General features: G+C 43.0%; 1 protein-coding gene across 1 annotated transcript in view; it reads left to right on the forward strand.

The window, feature by feature from the left end:
• Positions 1–22,323, forward strand: part of LOC138741061 (SITS-binding protein) — a 70,378-nt gene extending 48,055 nt beyond the window's left edge. The window contains exons 6-10 of the mRNA XM_069894551.1: positions 4,031–4,299; positions 7,522–7,658; positions 9,552–9,673; positions 12,348–12,527; positions 16,348–22,323. Coding sequence (XP_069750652.1) covers positions 4,031–4,299; positions 7,522–7,658; positions 9,552–9,673; positions 12,348–12,527; positions 16,348–16,572 — 933 coding nt within the window. The 3' untranslated portion in view covers positions 16,573–22,323. The remainder of the gene's footprint in view (positions 1–4,030; positions 4,300–7,521; positions 7,659–9,551; positions 9,674–12,347; positions 12,528–16,347) is intronic.
• Positions 22,324–22,531: the final 208 nt, after the last annotated feature.

The raw sequence follows: 22,531 nt of genomic DNA on the forward strand, positions 1-22,531 counted from the left end.
CCTCTCCAGTTTCTGTTAAGCCCTATCCCCATATCTCACTCTTTCCCCATCCCTCTGTCTTTTTTCTTCCAGCTCTCTATCCCTTCCCTCTCAATTTAAAGAGCTACCTCTCTCCCTATCACTTCTCAGCTTTTATCTCTTCTACCCTCCCACCCATATTCATTGATCACTTCTTGCCTCTGGTCTTCCACCCCCCCCCACCTGTTCTTTCTTCCCTCCTCTCATCTCCTCCCTCCACCTTTTTGTTCAGGCACTTCCTGGCTTTTTGCTCATACCTTGAAGGGCTCTGGCTTGAAAAATTAGTTACCTTTTGCTTCCTATAGATGCTACATGACCTGCTGAGTTTCTCGGGCACTTTTGAGTATTGCACGTTACTCCCTCAGCTGGGCACAAATGTAAGTTCAGAAGAGAGGATGGAGGTTAACGTGGATAGAGCTTATAGCAGATTATGCTTTCACCTGTGAAATGCCACCTTAGCCAGGCCAGGAGAAGACTGACAAGGTGGTTGACCTGATTAACCCTTCTGCATCAGGTGCTCTGACACAAACAGATGAACAGCTCTTTTGGGTACTCCACAAACAGCAGAAATCTGCTCCATTCCCTATATGCAGGGATCCCAGACTTGTCCAAACTATAGGGATTACAGGCTGTCTCAGAATCCATGTCTCCATTGCACAGGGCAGCTCTTTGCAACACTCTCTGCCTGAAGTCTTTATACTGAGGGTGATGACTTCAGAGAGAGCTTCTACTGGGACCCTTCTCACCGTAGCATATCTGGATAGCAGGCAACGGGCTTCCCATGCTTTGCTTCGTGACCTGAAGAGGTCGAATTTAGGCAGAAGGAAGTAGCCTTGGAATTTCTCAGCATTAATCCAGACCCTAGGTACTCTTATGGCAACAGACCAAACATGAGGAAAAAGATATTTCTGATAACCAGCTGTCATCCTCTCTCAGCTGACAAATCAGTGCTCCACCTTGTAATGCAACACTGGTGAAAAGCCGCAAAGGTGTAAAATGTACTCTTTTTGGGGGACTTCAGTGTCCTGAGCTCATAGAATTCTGAAGGCAGTGCCAGACTTTGGTTTCCTGGTAGTTTGTCAGTCAACTGACCAAATAGATGATTCTGCTTGGCCTCAGCAGCCCAACTGTGACAGCTTCTTCTGCCCTCAATGCAAGTGGAAAGAAAATCACATCTTATTAAAGACACCCTTGCTGAATGGGGTAGACACTGGACCAATGTTGCTGCTCAAAGCTGGGCATCCATGAGACATGTACACCACCACAATCTGTAACTTGGTGGTCAGGCATTTCCTTCATTCCACAATTACTGTCATCTAAGAACAAATCCTGGTTCAATGAGGAATGCAATGGAGAGAAGCAGCAGGCATGTCTTATCTGGAGAAGCTACAACACAGAGCTACGGAGGTGTTGATCAGCATTGTAAAACGTGGAGTAGGTCATGTTCTGCAGTCTTGTCATATCTAATCATCAATCTCAGTGGACAGTTAAACAGCCTGAAGGAGAAGGAAGTTCCAAAATCATCCTCATCCACAGCGATGCTGGAATTCTGTATGAGAAAACAAGGCATTACTCCATGCATTCTGAGCTAAGAATGCTTTGCTGCTCAAGCGACCAGGTTTAATCAGAAAGCAGTGTGGAGTTTGAAAGTTCCTCCTGTGGATGAGCAAGGTGTTCTGGTTTTCATCATCTATCCTATAGACCTGCTGATTGGTGGATTAATTGGCTGCTGTAAAATGGCTCGAGTGTGTAGGTAGTATCAGTGTGTTGGGAGGAATATAGTAAGAATAAAAGATTAAAGCAGGCATGTGCGTGGAGCTCATCATAGACTGTTTCCATGTCATGACAGCATGATGTTATCAGACAGCATTGTTGAATAGGCCCTCCATTTTGGTTTCCTCTTAAAATTCTCACCATCACAGATTCAACCAATCTGATTCAATTCACATGATGTCAGGAGTACACAGCACTGGATACAGCAAATATTTTGCATCCAGGAAAAAAGCATGGCTTGGTACCGAAGGCCTTTGATCCAGAACTCGTTGAACCTATCTGCTCCAGTCCAGTTAAAATCCTGAAAATATAGAAAATTGACGAGGTGTATACTACCAACAAGTAGCAGGACAATTCTAATCTGACTAAATACTGATCAATCGATCTATTTAGCAATCAGCTCAGTAATGGAAGATGTCCAGACCAATGCTATTAATTTGTTTACTAATGCCCAGTTTATGTATGGCCAGATTTCATTGCAGTCTTGTCCAATCAGAGCAAAGCTGAATTCCAGAGTTTGGTTGAGAATGAATACCTTCAAGATGAAGGCAACATTTAACAGAGCACATCATTGAGGAGAAAATAGCAGTGCAAAAAAAAAAATTCCTGATGCTGAAAACCTGAAATAAAAAACAGAAGATGCTGGAAACATTGAGAGTCAGACAACATCTTTGGAGACAGACAGAACAAGAATGAAAAATAGGGCATTGACCTGGGCTCTCTGATGCAACTTCAAGGATTGTGTATAAAATTGAAGTCAATGAGCATCAAGAGGAAAATGCTGCAATGCATAGACCCGTATCTCACACCAAGGAAAATTAAATTTTTTGAGGTCACTGCAAGAGTTCCTCAGAGCAGTGACTGAGGTCTAACCACATTCCATTGCTTCACCAATGTCTTCCTTCCATCATGCCAGAAGTGTGAATCTTTGGTAACAATTACATGATATCTATTTACAACCTTTCAAGATGTATTCATGAAGACCCAGGCAATGTTCAGCTATGGTCTGGAAGTGGCAGACAATATTTGAGTCAAGGCCCTGGTTCCTGTCCACTTTTTAAAGTCATCAGATACTATTTATTGTCATGTAATAGAACAGATATGTAATATTACACAAAATTGCCTTTTGTCTACCTTAAGGTAGACAAAGATTTTCCATTAGTATTGGTGCTCCTTGCAATCAAAGGGGGAAAAAAAAGTCCTCTGCAGCTGGACAAGACTCCAGTTCAGTGCAAACCGTCAGCAACTCGAGCGCAAATCCAAACCTGACACGATGGGGAAGCCTTCAGCTCCAGGGCACTTAGGAATCCTTCTTGCCCTCAGCACCCTCTTAAATTCCAGTTCCGACACCTGGTTCTCACCAGTGGCCACGCTGCTGTTACAGCATCTCCGGCACCACCATTTTCTGATAAAAGTTGCACTGCTTTAAAACTTGCCTGCTTATATTTCCCATGCTCCCTTTAAACCTATTGGGAACTTGTTTCACACGTTGCCAGAGGGTTTACTTTTTAAAAAAAATTAAATAATTCTGCTGTGTACATTTTTTAAAGTGAGTTTGGTCTTAAAAAAATCTTATTTGGCACCATCAAAGTCCTACGTTTGTCAGATTAAACAAGTTTAACCATTAGTTGTTTGTTTACTCTGCATGTAACCCATGCATTATCTGCTCTTGAGAGTGTTCAATAGTAATGATGGGACCTGTGAAGTCAGAAACCGTAACCCTACACTTCAGCATCTATTTTGACAACTCTGGCCAGAGAACCTGAAAATTTAGGCTTTATGTAGGCTAGCTGCCCTCTGGTGGCTGACATAAGTAAAACCCACAATTTGGTTAGCAAGGATAAACTCCCTGAATTCTGACATCAGCATCTTTACCTCCAGAATACAAATCAAACATCATTTGCAAAAGCAGAATGCTGTGGATGATGAAAATCTGAAATGCTGAGGGGAATACTGAAAACCCTCATTATATTAAAGCAGCTTCCTGGAGGGAGAAATATTTAAGATTGATATCTTTATCAGATGCAGCATTTTCTTATGAAAAGTTAAAACCCTTGCATCAGAAATCTACCTTCATTATTAACTGCACTGATGGTGGCTGGACAGCTGAATATTTTTAGTATTTTCTGTTTCCTTTGCTTACTGAGTTTTCTCACTATCATGTGTCACTTGACTGCCCCAAAATCAGTGCAGTGGCATTTGATGTCATTTAACCCATCTGTGTTTTTGTCTTGCCCAGGGGCCCTTCTTGATGAAATGGAAGGGGAAGTTTGCAGTGAAGTTGAACATCAGCAACGAGGAGGCTCAGGACTGGTTCATTGAGCAGGTCCACAGCCTGCAGAAGAGGCTGGAGGTCGACTATGTTAACCTGGAGGTTGGAGTGGGAAGCCCCTACATGGGGCAAGCACAGCGTCATTCCTGCCGATTGTGTGGCGATGACTACATCAACCAATTTGCACTGCTGGCTGAGAAGTTGGGAAATGGAACAACTGTATCAGCTGCTACCAGGTATGTGTGTCTAAAAATCACTCCACTGATCAGTAGTTACCTACACCAAAGTCTGAGAATAAACAAAATGGGACAAAAAAAACAAAAATTATGGATGGGGAATGGTCAGGGCTGACTAATAACAACTTGGACTGGAGGCTGAGAGTAAATAACACCGGGAATGGGGAAAAGAGTGTGACTCTGAGTAACTAGGATACTGGCAGAGAATAAACAGGACCATAAAAATGAGTTTGAGGACTGAAAGTGAAACTTGAACTGCAATGCTGGGACTATGGTAGACTGGAATGAGTATGACTGGAAGCTGGGGACTACTGATTACAAAGGTGAAGGAGTCGCCCATCTGGCCCATTGTGTCTGACCTGCCATTCAATAAGATAATGTCTAATCTGGCCGTGGACTCCGCTTCCTAAACTTGCGTTTTCTCCCATAACAGTTAATTATACAACTATGTGGGGCTGAGGAGGGGGGGGGGGGGAGGGTGGGGGTGGGGGACCTCAGTCTTATGTATTTAATGAGGCTTCCTCTGCTGCTTCCTTGGGCAGAGAATTCCACAACTTCATTACTCTCTGGGAGAAGGAGTTCCTCCTCATCTCTATTCTAAATCTACTCCAATGAACTTTGAGTTTCTGTCCCTTAGTAGTAGTCTCTGGTACAAGTGGAAACCACGTTCCTGCCTCTACCTTGTATATTCCTTTCATAATTTTATGTTTCTATAAGATCCTTTCTGATTTTTCTGAATCCAATGAGAGTAAAGTCTCTCCTCATAGGCTAGTCACCTCATCTTTGAAATCAACCTGTTGAACCTCTTCTGTGCCACCTCTAAAGCCAGTACATCATTTCTCAAGTCAAGAGATCAGAACTGCACACTGTACTCCACTACAGCCTCAACAGTACTCGATAACAGTTGCAACAGAACATTACCTGTTGCATCTGCAAACCAACTTCCTGTGAGTCATGTCCAAGCACAGACAACTCCCTGTGTTGTCCTCTGCACAGCAACATGCTGGAATCTTTTACCATTTGAATCATCATCTGATTTATTTTTCCTTCCAACAAGGTTGACCTCACATTTACCAACATTGTTCTCCATCTGCCAAACCCTTGCCAATTCCTTTTATCCTATTTATATCTCTCTGCAGGCTCTGTGTCCTCTACATAATTTATTTTTTTCCATCCATTTAGTGCCATCAGTAAACTTGGATACTCTACACTCAGTCCTCTGTTCCAAATCATTTGCATATACAGCAAAACTCTTGGTATACAGAATTCAAACAACTGGCAGCCTCAAGCAACTGACAAAAAAAAAGGGAAAAAAATAATAAGTAAAATATGGAAGTTTAAAATTGTAAAAGTAACTGTTCTCTGAAGCAACACAAACCTTTTGAAGATGGGAGCAAATACTCAGCCAGTGGAATGCCTTGATCATGCTTTGCTTGTAGCAGCTGTTAAAATAAAGTTGTGTGAAACACCAATGGCAGGTTGAAAAGCTAGCTGTGGCCGCTCGCCATTGGGAACACTCTTAAGGTGTCTCCTTAGTAAGAGTCATCCCAGTTAGAGGCTTTATTTGTAAACTTGGGGGAGGAAGTGTTAATTGTCTATAATGATATTGTTTGTCTTTTGGGCTTCCTGGAGGGGGAGGAATCTGCAGATGCAGTGATGGTTAAATATTTTGGAAAAAATGTGACTCTGAAAGTAAAGTAGAATGCTTTAAGGTTTAATATTCATGCAAGTGACATTTGTTCAGTGTAAGTACAGTTTAGTATTTTTGTCTTTTAAACTATTTATTCAATGCAAGTGTATTAGTTAGGCCTTGTAAGAGTAAGTCTCAAACAACCAGAAAATACTCATCTGGCATCTGCCCATCACCAAAGGTGCTGACTACCAGGGTTTTGCAGTATATTATGAACTGTTGTGGGCCCTGCAGCACACCACTTTGCCAACAAGAGAAACACCTTTTATCCCATCCCTCTGCCTTCAATTAGTTAACCAATCCTCTATCTATGCTAATGCAGTAGCCCCCAGTTCCTTACATCCTCTTCTTGTGTCGAAGTATTTTCTGTGGCACCTTATTAAATGTCTTCTGAAAATAAAAAAAATCATTCACCTGTTTCCCTCTATGCTCTGTGTTCATTATATCCTCAATAAACTCCACTTAATTGGAACTGAGCACTGAGTAATCAGGGCTGGAGATTGAGCACTTCAGAGAGGCAGTTGCATAGGACGATTCCACTGCATTGTACTTTACTAGATCCTTGGTCTTGTAATCCATGCCATGAAGCAGTGAGAGTTGGGCAACAAAGTATTGCCCAGTGAAAACAGGGATATGGTTTCCTATAATGCCTTGTTGAGCTTCACAGCCTGATTAATATGTGCAGTGTGTTTGCTGTTATTTAATAAGAATTGAACAACCATCTGGAACACAGTAAAACTCATACAAAAAGCACTTGTATTCATTTTGGATTGGGTTGAGGGCTAAACATTGTAATGGATGCCAAAAGATGTAACTGAGATCAAGAGCAATTTTGCTGAATGGCCCACTCAACTTTGCACACAGTTTCTCTCCTGTTTAATTCTCATGTGTATAATGCCCTCTTGCCCCTGCATTTCCCTATTTTTCCTGCTCCATGATATAACTTGTGTGCATGAGTTACTGTACCCAAGGGCTTTAACCACAGTGATACAGAGTACAGGAGTATGTGGTCACGTCACTAGTTTGGCCACAACTTGAGTACTATGCCCAATTTTGGGTGCCTGAGAAAGAAATGTGAAACCTTTTAGTAGAGAAGAGATTCAGGATGATGTCATTTCTGTGGATGGACCAGAGAATTTGAAGATGGAATTCCAATGAACCAAAAACGATATTAAAGACAGAATTTTACATAGCATGTAGTTATAGTGTAGAAAACACTGCCAGAGGATTAATCGACACTGATTCAATTGTAGTGTTCGAAAGGGAATTCTAAACCTGAAAGGGCTTTGAGAGACCAAGGAAATGACTCCATCTGGTTGCTGTTACATAGAACCTGTCTAGATGTGATTGATAAATTACCTCTCCCCATGGTTACATTTGGTGATACAGCAAGTAGACAGCAGATTTCTCATTATTCTTGGAGTCTTTCTTCATTTCCTTTATCATGTTTGATGTGATTTGATGGAGGATTGCATTACTCAACGATCGAAGATGTGACCGGTTTGATCATTTGATTCTTCTGTGTGCTGTAGGACTGCTCACTTGCCAGTGTTTGTTCGAATGGTACCTCGACAGTCTGACTGGAGTCATGCAGGATTAAAGGGCCTCATTCCATCTATTCTTCACTACAGCTTACTAGGATACAGCTTCTTCATTCCAGATGTTATAGGTAATATTAGTGTGAATTCTTGAAGATGCTAATCTTGTGTCAACAGCCCTACTCATTCATTCATGGTCTTGTCACTCTCCAATCTTTCCACTCGCTCCTTTTTTTTTTACCACCCCTCCCAGCCTCTACCTTTTCTCCACACTCCCTGCCGTTTTGCGACCTGCCCTCACCCCCATTATGGTCAAATCAAACCATTTTTATGGATTAAGCTCAAAAATATGAGGGTAGTAAAAAGACAAAAATTCTTTTTGGAATTCACCAGATCACACAGCATCCATAGGGAGTAGATATATAACCAACATTTTGGGCCTGAGCCCACTTCAAGGTAAGAGCAAAAACCAGGTGAGACCTGCTGAGAGCTCCTCCAACTTTTGTGTTTTCACTACAATCACAGCTTCTGCAGAGTTTTGTTTCTCAAGATGAGGGTATAAGGATTACATCATAGAAAATAGATAGTTCAGTCCAGATAATCCGAACTCTTCAAGTATGTTACCCTAACTGCGATGAAAGTTCCTGCCTCTCCAACTGTTTTAGACAATGAATTTCAAACTCCAACCATCTATGGCATGAATGTTTTCCACATCTCCCTGCTAATCCTTCTACCAATTACTTTAAAATTAAACCCCCTGCCTTGTGACTGCTCAGGTAAAGGAAATAAAATTCTGTGTCCTCTCAGTTATATCTTCCCCCATTCCCTCCTCCCCCCACCCCCCCCAACATTTTCTGTTCAAGGAAAACACCACTTGTCTTCATCATCTTGCTTCACTATTGAACTGTTCCAAACATGGCAACAGCCATGTGAAGTTCCTCTAGGCCCTCTTCATTGCAATTACATCTATCCTGTAATGTGATGATCAGAACTGCACCTTTCTCAAACTATGGACCACAAACATTGTCTATACTTCTAACATAACCTCTCTTCCTTGATGAAGGAAAGAACCCTACATGGCTTCTCAATTTCTTGATCATAGCCTTTTACAGCACGTAAAGAAACTCTTCAACCCAACTTGTCTATGCCAATCAAATTAATCCAAGCTAGTTTCAGTTGCCTGTATTTGGTCCATATCCCTCTGAATGTTTCCTATCCATGTACCTGCTCCAATATCTTTTAAACATTTTAATTCTACCCGCCTCTATTATTTCCTCTGGCAGCTTATTCCATATAACCATCACCTTCAGTGTGACAAAGGTGTCCCTAGGTCCTCTTTATATCATTTTCCTTTCATCTTGTCCTACGTCCTTTAGTTTTAGGCTCTGCTATCCTGGAGAAAAGACTGTCACCTTTTGCAAACCCCAAGATTTTATGAACATCTTTTGGGTAACCCTATGAACCCTGGTAATATCCTCGTGAATCTCTGTATCCTTTCAAAGTTAAAGTCCTGGTGGGTGAGAAAAATTAGTTCCTTCAAACCAGAGAATGATAGCTTACTGAACTAAAGGAATTGAGGGACGTGGAGATAATGGAGGAAAATAGTGCTGAGGTAGAAGATCTTTGGTGACTTGCTCTTGCTCTTTGTTGTAATCCCAAACTTTCTCCCTTCAACCATGTGGCTAGCACCATAATCCTTAATTCTCTACCTAAATAACCAGTTTTGTATTCTAGTTCCCTCCTTATTCTTTTGTATGTTGAAGATATCCAGAATTTGTTTTAGTTCACGTAACAGGATCCAGGCAGCTGATACCCCATTAATCACTGATGGTGATGAAATGCCACCCAGGTCCAGTGCACTGAGTGCTTTTGACTCAGCATATGTCAAGGTACCCCAACTCACAACCTAGGTGCACGTGTGTCATAGCAGACAAAACGCAATCACTTTTTCAGTTTTTGGTCTTGAGCTCAATCAATCTCCGGCAAAGCAATTGACTTACCTTCTGTGTCCTTTGATCTTTCAGGAGGTTCTCTGGCAGATGGGTTTCTGGCAGATGAGGAGCTCTTTGTCCGATGGATGCAGATTGCAACTTTTCTACCTGTGATGTCTTTCAGTACTCCGCCTTGGGTCTTTGGGGAGACCTGGGTATGTGTGGGAGACCTGGGATTATGGGGGAGAGAACAGGAAATGTAGGAGGGAGATGAGAATGTGGGAGAGTGCAGGGAATTTGGGGGAGGGGGTGGGAAAGCTGAGAAAAGGGAATATGTGGGAAGAGACATAGAACAGAAACAGGCTCTTCATCCTTCAATGTCTGTGCTGAACATGAGCCCATCTTAAACTAAATCTCTTCTGCCTGCACCTGTTCCACATCTAATTTCCTGCATATTTGTGTTCCTGTCTATAAGCCTCTTAAACATTGCTATCATGTAGGCTTTCATCAGTACCCTCAGCAGCCAGTTCCATCTTTCTACCACTTTGTGTGTATGTGTGTTTTTTTAAAAATCCTGGCCTGAACATCTTGTTTAAGCTTTCCCTCTCTCAACTTGCATGCATCTCCTCTTGTATTTGACCTTTTTATCCTGGTATAAACTGTCTGCCCTATCAATGTTCAGTATTTTATACACTTGCAACACGTCTTCCCTCGGCCTCTGATGCTCAACCCAAGAATGTTCAATTTCTTCCAATAGCTTATGCCCTATAATCCAGGTAGTATCCTGGTGAATCTCTTCTGTTCTCTTTCCAAACTCTCCACACCCTTCCTCTAATGGGGAAACCAGAATTGCACACAGACTAACCAAGGTTTTGTTCCGCTGCAACATGACTTCCTTACTCTTGTATTCCCTGCCCAATAAAAGCAAGTGTAACATGAGCCTTCTTTATCACCCTACCTATTTTGGACCTGAATCTCCAGATCCCTCTGCATATCAATGCAGTTAAAGGTCCTGATGATGGAATATGTGGAAGAGATGGGAATATATGGGACTACTGGGAAGGGGGAAAATTACTGGAAAAAGTAGGGGAGAACCCACAAAGTTGTGCCAAACATGTCCCTACTTGGAGGGCTATGGGAAAGCCTCGTAATTTCTATTTTTCTAACCTCCATGTACCCATTCAAAAGTCTCTTAAAGAACCCTAAGGTATCTACCTCCACTACCATTGCCAGCAGCCCATTCCATGCACCCACAACTCTCTGTGTTTATATTTAAAAAAAACTTACTGACGTCTCCTCAGTACCTTCTCCCCATTGCCTTAAAAATGTGTCCTCGTGTGGCAACCATTTCAGCCCTGGGAAATAGCCTCTGACTATCTACACAATCAATGCCTCTCATCATCTTGTACACCTCTATCATGTCACCTCTCATCCTCCACTGCTCTAAGGAGAAAAGGCTGAGTTCACTCAACCTGTTTTTTTTAAAAAAAAGGCATTCTCCCTAAACCAAGCAATATCCTTGTAAATTTCCTCTGCAGCCTTTCTATGTCTTCCACATCCTTCCGGCAGTGAGGCGACCAGAACTGCACACAGCTCTCCAAGTGGGGTCTGACGAGGGTCCTATATAGTTGCAACTTTACCTCTCTGCTCCTAAATTCAATTCCACAATTAATGAAGACCAATGCACTGTGTGCCTTCTTAACCACAGATCAAACTGCACAGGTCCTGTGGACTAGGATCCCAAGTTCCTTCTGATCTTCCACACTGCCAATAGTCTTACCATTAATACTAAATTCTGCCATCGTATTTGACCTACCATTTCGCACTTATCTGAGTTGAACGCCATCTGCCACTTCTCAGCCCAGTTTTGCATCCTATTGATATCCTGCTGGAACCTCTGACAGCCTCCACACTATCCACAACATCCCAAATCTGTTATTTGCATATCTTTTTGCATTTTAATTGTATCTTGTATAATTTTTCCTTATTCCAGCTTGATTTGCTGATGCATTCTAATGCTTGAACACTACCCCATCCTGATTCACTCTGATTAACATTACCCTGCATTGTCCTGTGCAATTGCCTTTTCCCTTCTAAATGCTACCTTGTCTGAGCCCTTTCCTATTTCCAGTTTGGTGTTTATCCTTTTGACTCTACATACAGGCCCTCATTTCTGCCCCACCACCCCACTAAACCCCACCCCGTCAAACTAGGTTAAACCCTCCTGAGCAATATTGGCAAACAGCCTCTGGTATTGGTCATATTTTGGAGATGTTCTTTAAGGTCCCATCTCCCAACTGACCCAATTTCTCAGGGATCTAATTCCTACCTTTTTACACCACCACTCCAGTCTCAGTCATATCGTGAAACTACGATACTGGATTGTTTTTTTTAATTAATTCACTGATGCAATTCAGGTAAGGAAATTTGTCTGACTCTAAAACCACCTGTGTGGTTTACTCCAAACTGTTCCCTCATTTAGGGGCAATTAGGATTGGACAATAAATGCTAGATTTGCTATTGATGTTAGCACCCCATGAACTAATAAATAAAACAAATTCTGTGATTTACTATGTAAACCATTAAAGTTTGCTATCTTAATCCACCCCGTCCTGTCCTTTCCTGACACCTGTTACTCTACAAATATAGCATCTAACCACCACTCTCCCACCAGCATAATAACGTACTGTAATGTGTCTGCAATTTTGAATTTAATCCACCCAAACCCTTGATCTCACTTTAGCTCCATATTTGCTCTTCTATAAATAAACTCTTTGGAGGCCTTGATTAGTTTCAGGTCTACAACGTATAAATATTAATAATGCCTGGTAGTAGGCACACTTATTCTTTATGAAAGGGGTCAGTAACTGATGCCAGTCTCTGTTTCAGATTGTGAACATGACCCGGTCATGTATACACAGGCACCAAACATTTGTTGTCCCATTGCTGATGAAATACGCCACTGAATGGACATCCCTCGGGCACCCTGTGTTTCGGCCGCTGTGGTGGGTCAGCCCAAGTGACCCAAATACCTTTACCATCAATGACGAGTTTCTAATTGGCGATGAGGTAGGAGCAGGTTGTTCCATCATTTTAACTGTGTCGCAGTTGCAAGCTCGTGGAATGATCAGACTGCCCAGACTCTTAGTCTTTGTGAGCAGCATCCTTCTCAAGAGAAACAAAAGAGAATATAATTGTGGCATAACTTGGCAACAAGCTTCCCCTGATGGTAAAACATCCAGAGAGTCCTACATCACTGAAATGGCTTTTCAGGCTGCTACGTAAACCCCATTTACCAGTGAGGTAGGCAAGAAAGTCTGCAGATGCTGGGCTCAAGTGCACTACACAAATGTGCTGGAGGAGCTCAGCAGGCCAGGCAGCATCAGTAGGAAGTGAAATGCAGTCACTCTTTTGGGCTTGCACCTTTCATTAGGAATCTCAGACCATTTACCAGCATAGCCTTTTAATGTTTTGGTGGCTCAAGTGCTGGGTGATTGTTAAGTGCCATGCTGTGTGTTTCACCATCTGGGAGAAATGATTCTTCCTCAGATCCTGTCTAAACCCCTCCACATCTCGTTTAGATACCTCTGCATTTTACAATTGGCCTAATTTTCTGTTGATTACAAATACAGATAAAGTAAAAGTGCATCATGAAGTACTTTTCAAGAATGTAACAAAATCAAAACTGACCATCCATACACTGACTTCTTAAAGACAATGTCTTTAACCAATATTTTAGTCATAACTTAGAATATTCAAAAGCTCAATAATATGGATTATAGGAATAGGCAGATGGTTTGTGTGGAATGAAGGATCTAAAGGAGAAGTGGAGCATGGAGATCTTTGTAGCTTGGAAGAGATTTCGGACAAAGGCAGGAGGGGACCAAAGAGAAATCTGAAAATGCTTAATAGGTGTGGAATAGTATGTAGAACAATGAGAGTCGAGGGAGAGGCAGCAGAGCTTTGGCTGACCTAAAGTTTAGGTAGGATAGCCCAGATAGCAAAGAATTATGGAGCCTAAAAGTAACAAACACATGGGGAAGGGTCTTAGAAGATGTTCCAGGCATGGCTGACTGAAGTAGCCAGTTTTTCAAATGGGAATGATGTAGGTCAAAAGCTCAAAGGTGATTTACAGCCTGGTCCAGCTTGTGACTTTTACCAGAGCAGGGATGGGCCTGGTGGATAGGGAAGGATTAAAGACAAAAATATTGTACTTGGTGGTTAATTGGAGGAAATTGTGGCTCATCCCAATTGGGTGTTGGTGAGACTCTGCCCAGAAATGGTGGAGGGGATGAGAGAGAAGGTGACCTCTTACCTTCCCAACTCTGTGTTTTCCAACAAGTGAATAGCTACAAATTAAATGGATGCACAAAGATATTTTTAGCCCTTGTCAATCAAGCAGTAGGATCTCCTATGAGGGATTCACAGCCAAACCTGGAACTATGCTTTTCTCAAGTTCATGCATGTCTATAGCCCACGATAAGTGATCTGTGGTCAACCCAGGTTGATGGCACCACTGTTGGTGGTTTGTAATTGTCCATCCTTTCTCCCAGTGCAGAATTTAAAACTGAGGCAACAAAAAAAAAATGCTGGAGGAATTCAGCGAGTCGGGTAGCATCAATGGAAAGCAAGAGAAGGTCAATGATTTGTGCCATCACTCTGGTCTCACTATCGGGAAGTCCCTTTAGCTATTCAGTAACTACTCTGACTTCTGATCTTCAACATTACGACCCAATACAGGCACAGGCTCTACACTACAGCCATGACATAGCGCCGACCTATGTCAACCTACTCCACAGCAATCTAACCTCACACCCACAAATTCTTTTCGCATCCAAATGCCTATCTAAGAATCTTTCGATGACCCAATTATACCAACCTCCATGACCACCCTCTACAATGCATTCCAGGCACTATCGCTGATTTTTTTAAAAATTACCTCTAACATATCCCCTATACTTTCTTCCACTCACCTTAAACTGATGTCTTCTGGTATTTGCTATTGACTGTTCACCCAAATTAAGCCCCTCTAATCTTGTACACCATTACTTTATCAGTCATTCTTCATTGCTCCAAAGTGAAAACCCCTAGCTCTGTCGACCTTGCTTTATTTGACATGTTCTCCAATCCAGGCATATCCTGCTAAATCTCCTCTGCACCTTCTTCAAAGCACCTACAATGCCCTCCATAACGTTTGGGGCAAAGATTATTTTTTCATTTATTTACCAGGCTCCACAGTTTTAAATTTGTAATCAAACAATTCATGTAATTAAAGAGCACACTCCAAAAGTTTATTGAACATATAAAAAAAATTACCACACTATTTATTTGTGTGAGTGCGTGATATATAGTCACCTCATTTCAGGGCACCATAATGTTTGGGACATTTGGCTTCAAAGGCATTTGAGTATTCAGCTATGTTTAATTGCTTCATAGATGAAAGTATAAGAGAGCTAGGCTTGCTTCTAACTTTTGATCACCTTTGGAGTCCAAAGTTGTCACTTTTCAACACGAGGACCAGGGTTGTGCCAATGAAAGTTAAATAAGCCATTATGAGGCTGAAAAACAAGAATAAAACAGTAAGAGACATTGCCCAACCCTTCGGATGACCAAAATCAACAGTTTGGAATATTAAGAAGAAAGAGTGAACTCCGTAATCACAAAGGGACTGGTATTCCAAGGAATAACTCTACTGTTGATGACAGAAGAATTCTCATCATAATGAAGAAAAATCCCCAAACAGATCAGAAACACTCTTCAAAAGGCAGGTGCAGATATGTCAATGACCACTGTCTGTAGAAGACTACATGAACAGAAATAGAGGCTACACTGCAAGATGAAAACCAAAAGCATGGTCAGATTACAGTTTGCCAAGAAGTATTTCAGTTTGCCAAGAAGTATTTAAGAGTCTACAGAATTCTGGAAAAAGGTCTTGTGGACAGATGAGACCCACATCAGAGTGATGTTCAGAGCAAAGGTTGGAGCAATAAAGGAACTGCCCAAGATTCAAAGCATACCTCCTTTTCATCTTGCAGTGTAGCCTCTGTATTTCTGTTCATGAAGTCTTCACAGGCAGTAGTCATTGACATTTCCACATCTATCTCTGGAAGAGTGTTTCTGATCTGTCGGACATGTGTTTGGGGATTTTTCATCATGATGTGAATTTTTTTTGTCATCAACAGTGGAGTTCTTCTTTGGAATACTAGTTCCTTTGTGATTACTGAGCTCACCAGTACACTATCTTAATGATGATCCAAATTTTGGTAATCCTAAGGTTTGGGTGATGTCTCTTACTGTTTTGTTCTTGGTTTTCAGCCTCATAATGGCTTCTTTGACTTTCACCCTCATAATGGCTTCTTTGACTTTCACTGCCACAGCTCTGGTCCTAGTGTTGAAAAATGGCAACTATAGATTCCAAAGGTGATCAAAAGTTTAGAAGCAAGCCTTGCTCTCTTATTCCTGCACCAATGAAGTGATTCAGCATCCCCGAGTACTCACAAACACCTGTGAAGCCAAATGTCCCAAACATTATGGTGCCCTGAAATGGGGAAGACGATGTATAAAAAGTGCTGTAATTTCTACATGGTCAAACCAAAATGTATGCACGTAACCTTGAATAAACTCTGGAATGTGCACTTCAATGATGTGAGTTTTTTAATTACAAATTTAAAACTGGAGCACTGTGGCAAATAAAGGAAAATAGCATCTTTGTCCCAAACATGGAGGGCATGATATGCTCTTCCTATAATGAGGTGTCCAGAGCTGATTAAATTGTTTTACTTTAAACTCCAGGTTTATTGCAATTTGCAAAGCTAGTGAGAACCTGGATGTGTATGGTTCCTGTTCATGTCCTCAGCTGCTCTGTAATCAGTCTGCTTCCCACACACAGGTACTGGTGGCGCCAGTGACAGAGTCTGGCAAAGTCCACAGGGACATCTACCTCCCAGGAAACGACTTCCAGTGGAAGGACATGAACACAGCGCAGGTGTTTGAGGGTGGAACCCTGCTGCGCGAGTACCCAGTGGCCTTGACTGAAGTGGCAGTCTTCATCAGGCAAAAATCCAAGTATATGCCAGCAATTGCAGAGATCCAACAAGCAACAGCTCAGGCCTGAGGGACCAAAACTCTTCACCATTCTCACTCAACCGGACTTTTGTTACTGACCATAGCTTGGCTGCCTGCACTGTCTTAAGTGCCAGCAGATGCCGTTCATGGAAAGGATAAGTAAACCGCACAGTCCATGATCACCAGCTCCCAAGGTGAGCTTTGCGAAAACCAGCTTTCCCACCACCTGCTGCCGGCCTGAGCCATCCACAACCATGCCTCAATGATGTCCATGAAGCTGAACTGTTTTAACAGCGTCAGCTGAACTGGCAAATATCGGGAAGCAGCCCATATCCAAAGCAAGGTCCAGGCCAGACAAAAGCTCAAACACAGGCCAAGGCCTGGACCTTGAGTTGGGGCTCAGCTGCAGGTTCAGGTTTAGGCTGATGCTTGAACAGATCCAGGCTCCGGTTCAGGACCAGGCCCCTGCTGAGGGCCCGCACAATCACAGATCACTACAGTCTTTAATTATTTCCACAGTCATTTAGATGGCAAAACTGCAGATTATGTTTAGTTTACCAAGGAAGATGTTATGAGACTATTTCCACTTCAATCACTCCTCTTCAACCCCAAACACAGAGGACAGAGGCAGCACAGGATTAACACAACTTCCTCCAACCAGCCCACAAAACACTCCAAGGGATGTGTGACAGAGGAGAGATGCAGGATTAACTCCCTACTCACCTGCTCATCGAACACTCCTAGGACAGGTGTAACAGAGGAGAGACACAGTCAACTCCTTGCACCCCTGGCCATCAAATACTCACAGGAAAGGTATAATAGAGGAGAGACCTAGAAACCACTCCCTCCAACCAGTCCATAAAACACTACCAGAACAGGTGTAACAGAATAGACAGAGTCAATTCCCTACTCACCTGCTCATCACCACTCCAGGACAGATATAACACAGGATGGACCCAGAGTCAACTGTCTGTACACCTGCTCATTGAACACTCCGAGGAAAGGTATAACAGAGAAGAGACAGAGACAACTTCCTGCACTCCTTATTGAACACTCCCAGGACAGTTGTGACACAGGATAGATAGTTAGCTCCCTGCCCATTGAACACTGTCAGTCCTGTGTCACACTTGCCCTGGGAGTGTAACACAGGATAGATATGGGCAGGGAATTGACTATCAAGCACTTCACAAACAGGAACAGGTGTAACACAGGATAGACATAAAGTCAATTCCATACACACCTTCCCTTCAAAAGCTCCAAGAACAGAGGTTGCATAGGAGACACACAGACAAATCCTTCCACACCTGCCCTTCAAACACTCCCAGGACAGGTGTGACACAGGATAGATCCAGGGGCAATCCCCACACACCTGCCCATCAACCTCTCCCAGGACAGGTGTAACATAGGATAGATCCAGAGGCAATCCCCACACACCTGCCCATCAACCACTCCCAGGACAGGTGTAACATAGACACAAATTAATTCCCTACACACCTTCCCTTCAAAAGCTCCAAGAATGGTGGTCTCATAGGATAGCCACAGTCAACTCCCTGCCCACCTACCCATCAAACCCTCCCAGGACAGGTGTAACACAGGATGGACACTGAGTCAACCTTTACACACTCCAAGGATAAGTGTAACATGAGAGACACAGAGGCAGCTTCTTGTGCACCTGCCCTTCAAAGTCTCCCAGGACGTGTATAGCATAGGATAGACACAGTCTACCCCTTGCACACCTGTCCTTCAAATACTCCCAGGACAGGTATAATACAGAATAGACTGAACTCCCTGCACACTTGGCCATCGAACACTCCGAGGTGCCTCCATGTTTATCCTATGCACCTGCCCTTCAAACACTCCCAGAACGGGTATCGCATAGGATAGACACAGTCTAATTCTTGCACATCTGTCCTTCAAACACTCCCAGGACAGGTGTAATACAGGATAGGCAGTCAACTCCGTGTAACCAGCCCATCAAATACCCCAGGACAGGTGTAACACAGGATAGACACAGTCAATTCCCCACACACCTGGCCATCAAGCACTCCCATGATCGGTGTAACATAGGATAGACACAGAGGCAACTCCCTATGCACCTATCCTTCAAACACTCCCAGGTCAAGTGTAACACAGGATAAACTCAGAGTCAACTCCCTGCACACTTGAAAATCGAACGCTCCCAGAACAGGTGTATCACAGGATAGACAGTTAACTCTCTGTATACTTGGTCATTGAACACTCCTAGGACCGATGCAACATTGGGAGCAGCTACTGTGTCTATCCTATCCACCTGTCCTTCAAACACTCCCAGGACAGGTGTAATACAGGATAGACAGTTAACTCCCTGTACACCTGGCCATCGAACATCCCAGTGTAACACAGGATAGACAGTCAATTCCCCACACACCTGTACTTCGAACACTCCCAATATAAGTGTAACATAGGATAAACATAGAGACAGCTCCCTATGCACCTGCCATTCAAACATACCCAGGACAGGTGTAAAACAGGATAAACTCAGAGTCAACTCCCTGCGCACTTGGCCATTGAACACACCTAGGACAGGTGTAACATAGAGAGCTGCCTCTGTGTCTATCCTATGCACCTGCCCTTTAAATGCTCCCAGAATGGGTATCGTATAGGATAGACACAGTCTAATCCTTGCACACCTGTCCTTCAAACACTCCCAGGACAGGTGTACTACAGGATAGGCAGTCAACTCCATGTACATCTGGCCATCAAATACCCCAGGACAGGTGTAACATAGGACAGACACAGTCAATTTCCCACACACCTGGCCATCCAACACTCCCATGATCGGTGTAACATAGGATAGACAAAGAGGCAGCTCCCTATGCACCTGTCCTTCAAACTCTCCCAGGACAGGTGTAATACAGGATAGACACAGTCAATTCCCCACACATCTGTCTTTCAACACTCCCAGGACAGGTGTAATACAGGATAGACGGTTAACTCCCCGTACACCTGGCCATCGAACATCCCAGTGTAACACAGGATGGACACAGTCAATTCCCCACACACCTAGCCAATGAACACTCCCATGATAGGAATAATGTAGGATAGATACAGAGACAGCTCCCTATGCACCTGCTCTTCAAAGTCTCCCAAGACGGGTATAGCATAGGATAGACACAGTCTACTCCTTGTACACCTGTCCTTCAAACACTCCCAGGACAAGTGTAACACAGGATAGACCCAGTGTCAAATCCCTGCAAACTTGGCCATTGAACGATTCCAGTACAGGCGAAACATAGGATAGACAGAGTCAATTCCCTGCACATTTGGCCATCGAACACTCCTAGGACAGGTGTAACATAGGGAGCTGCCTCTGTGTCTAACCTATCCACCTGCCCTTCAAATGCTCTCAGGACAGGTATCGCATAGGATAGACAGTCTAATCCTTGCACACCTGTCCTTCAAACACTCCCAGGACAGGAGTAATACAGGATAGTCAGTTAACTCCCCATACACCTGGCCATCAAACACCGCAGGACCAGTATAACACAGGATAGACACAGTCAATTCCCCACATAACTGGCCATCAAACACTTCCATGATAGGTGTAATGTAGGAGAGACACAGAGGCATCTCGCTATGCACCTGCCCTTCAAATGCTCCCAGTACAGGTATAGGATAGACACAGTCTACTCCTTGTACACCTGTCCTTCAAACACTCCCAGGACAAGTGTAACACAGGATAAACTCAGAGTCAACTCCCTGCACACTTGACCATCGAACGTTCCCAGTACAGGTGAAACATAGGATAGACAGTCAACTCCCTGCATACCTAGCCATTAAACATTCTCAGCACAGGTGTAATACAGGATAGACAGTCAACTCCCTGCACACTTGACCATCAAACACTCCTAGGACAGGTGTAATATAGGGAGCTGCCTCTGTGTCTATCCTATGCACCTGCCCTTCAAACACTCCCAGGATGGGTATCACATAGGATAGATACAGTCTAATCTTTGCACACCTGTCCTTCAAACACTCCCAGGACAGGTGTAATGTAGGATAGACAGTCATCTCCCCATACACCTGGCAATCGAACACTCCAGGACAGGTGTAACACAGGATAGACAGTCAATTCCCTGCGCACCTGCCCCTCAACCTTTCTCAGGAAAGGTGTAACATCAGATAGAGCCAGAGGCAACTCCCTTCACCCCTACTCATCTAACACTCCCAGAATGAATGTAACACTGGATAGACACAGTCAATTCCCTGCACACTTTATTTTTAAACACTGCTAGGACAGGTATAACACAGTTTAGATGCTGTCAACTCCCTACACATCTTGCCATTGAACACTCCCAGGACAGGTGTAACACAGGATAGATACAGAGTTGATTCCCTACACACGTGGCTAGCGAACACTCCCAGGATGAGGTCAGTACAAGTCAGATATAGAGTAAACTGCAATTTGAAATACTCCAGAGTAAGGACTGCCCAGGTCAGGCACAAAGACAAGCTCCTTCTGCACTGTCTGCCTAAATATTCTTAGGATTGGGATGATACAAAGTAGACACAGAGTGAAGTTTCCTCTTATCACATACTCCCAGGGATGGAGCAGCAGGATGTTTAGACATAGGGTCAAGCTCCTAGACTGTCACATTAAATGCATCTGTATATAGATAGAGTATAGCCTCCTCTACCCTGTCCTATCACATAAACTCTAGGTAGCGTAAGCATGTATACAGTAAAACAAAATGGTTCCATGTGCCCTTGTATTAAATACTTCCATCTATCTTCCAGGCTCTTCCATGTATCCCATCATACAATATTCAGATTGAGGAAGCCAATATGCCCTTAGAGCTGGCAGTAGATGATGGGTAGAGTCTCTGGAATTGAGATTGCAGTGTGAGCAAGTGTGACGTGTAGTGAAAAGGATTTCAATATCAAAACTGCATCAACTGCATTGGTTTATCTTGTCCTTGTGTAATCCCTACACACCCTTTTACCTTCTATAACCCCAATACTTTTCTCATCTGTGCCTATATGCAGCATTGCAGACTTACTCTTGTACTCCAAGGAACAATCACCATATCCAGAGTGTCGGCAAGCTTACCTTCCTGTACTCCTCATGATACATGGTTATAGGCACCAGGTGCACAGGAAAACCACTATCTCCACGTTCCCCTCAGATTCCCATAACAGTAACTGCAACACTACTCTTTTATAGTTGATCAAAATCCTGTAAACCCGACTCGAGAATATTATGGAAGCACCTTCATCAGAAGGACCACAGCAGTTCACCACTACCTCAAGGCCAGTTAAGGATCAGCAATAAATGTTGGCCTCCCAGTAATGCAGATCTGCAGATGTAGATGAGCTGGTGAACAGTATCCTGCAGAGGAGTTTCCTTTAACAAAAGTGGGAGTCCACAATGAAGCTCCTTGTGAGGGTGGTTTTTCACCCCTGCTGGAATGCTCCACACTTTTCTACTGTTTTGGAGCATTGCAGGAAATGGGTGACTCCTGTGCTACCCTCAGTACTTTGATCTTAGTCACTTTGGCCCACATCCAGATACTGCCTAAAAAAAGAAATGCCCTGATGTTACTTGTCACCAGTCTGAAAATGATATTACTTATCTCAATAATGTTTAAAAAAAAAAATAGTTTTGTAGTATTATGCACAGTAGAATGATTCCAGGAACCATTAAATGGTTCAAAGTTTGAGAACCTTGCCTGGACAAAATCCAGTGTTTTGGACTGTGCTTTATTGCACAACTCCCAGGTTGCATACACATATTTGTACTTTTGCAAACAATAAATAGATGGTGAGAAATATTAACCACAGTTTCCATTTTTTATAAAAATTCATTTTAATTTTGATATACAGCACAGCAACAGGCTCTTCTGACACATGAGCTCATGCTGTCCAAATACACCCATGTGATTAATTAACCTATTAACCCTGAACGTCTTTTTAAAATACTTTGCTGCTAGTTCCATCTTTGTTACAACAGATATGAAGAAACTGTTAAT

This window comes from Narcine bancroftii, chromosome 1 (genome assembly GCF_036971445.1).
Source record: "Narcine bancroftii isolate sNarBan1 chromosome 1, sNarBan1.hap1, whole genome shotgun sequence".
Taxonomy (NCBI): Eukaryota; Metazoa; Chordata; class Chondrichthyes; order Torpediniformes; family Narcinidae; genus Narcine; species Narcine bancroftii.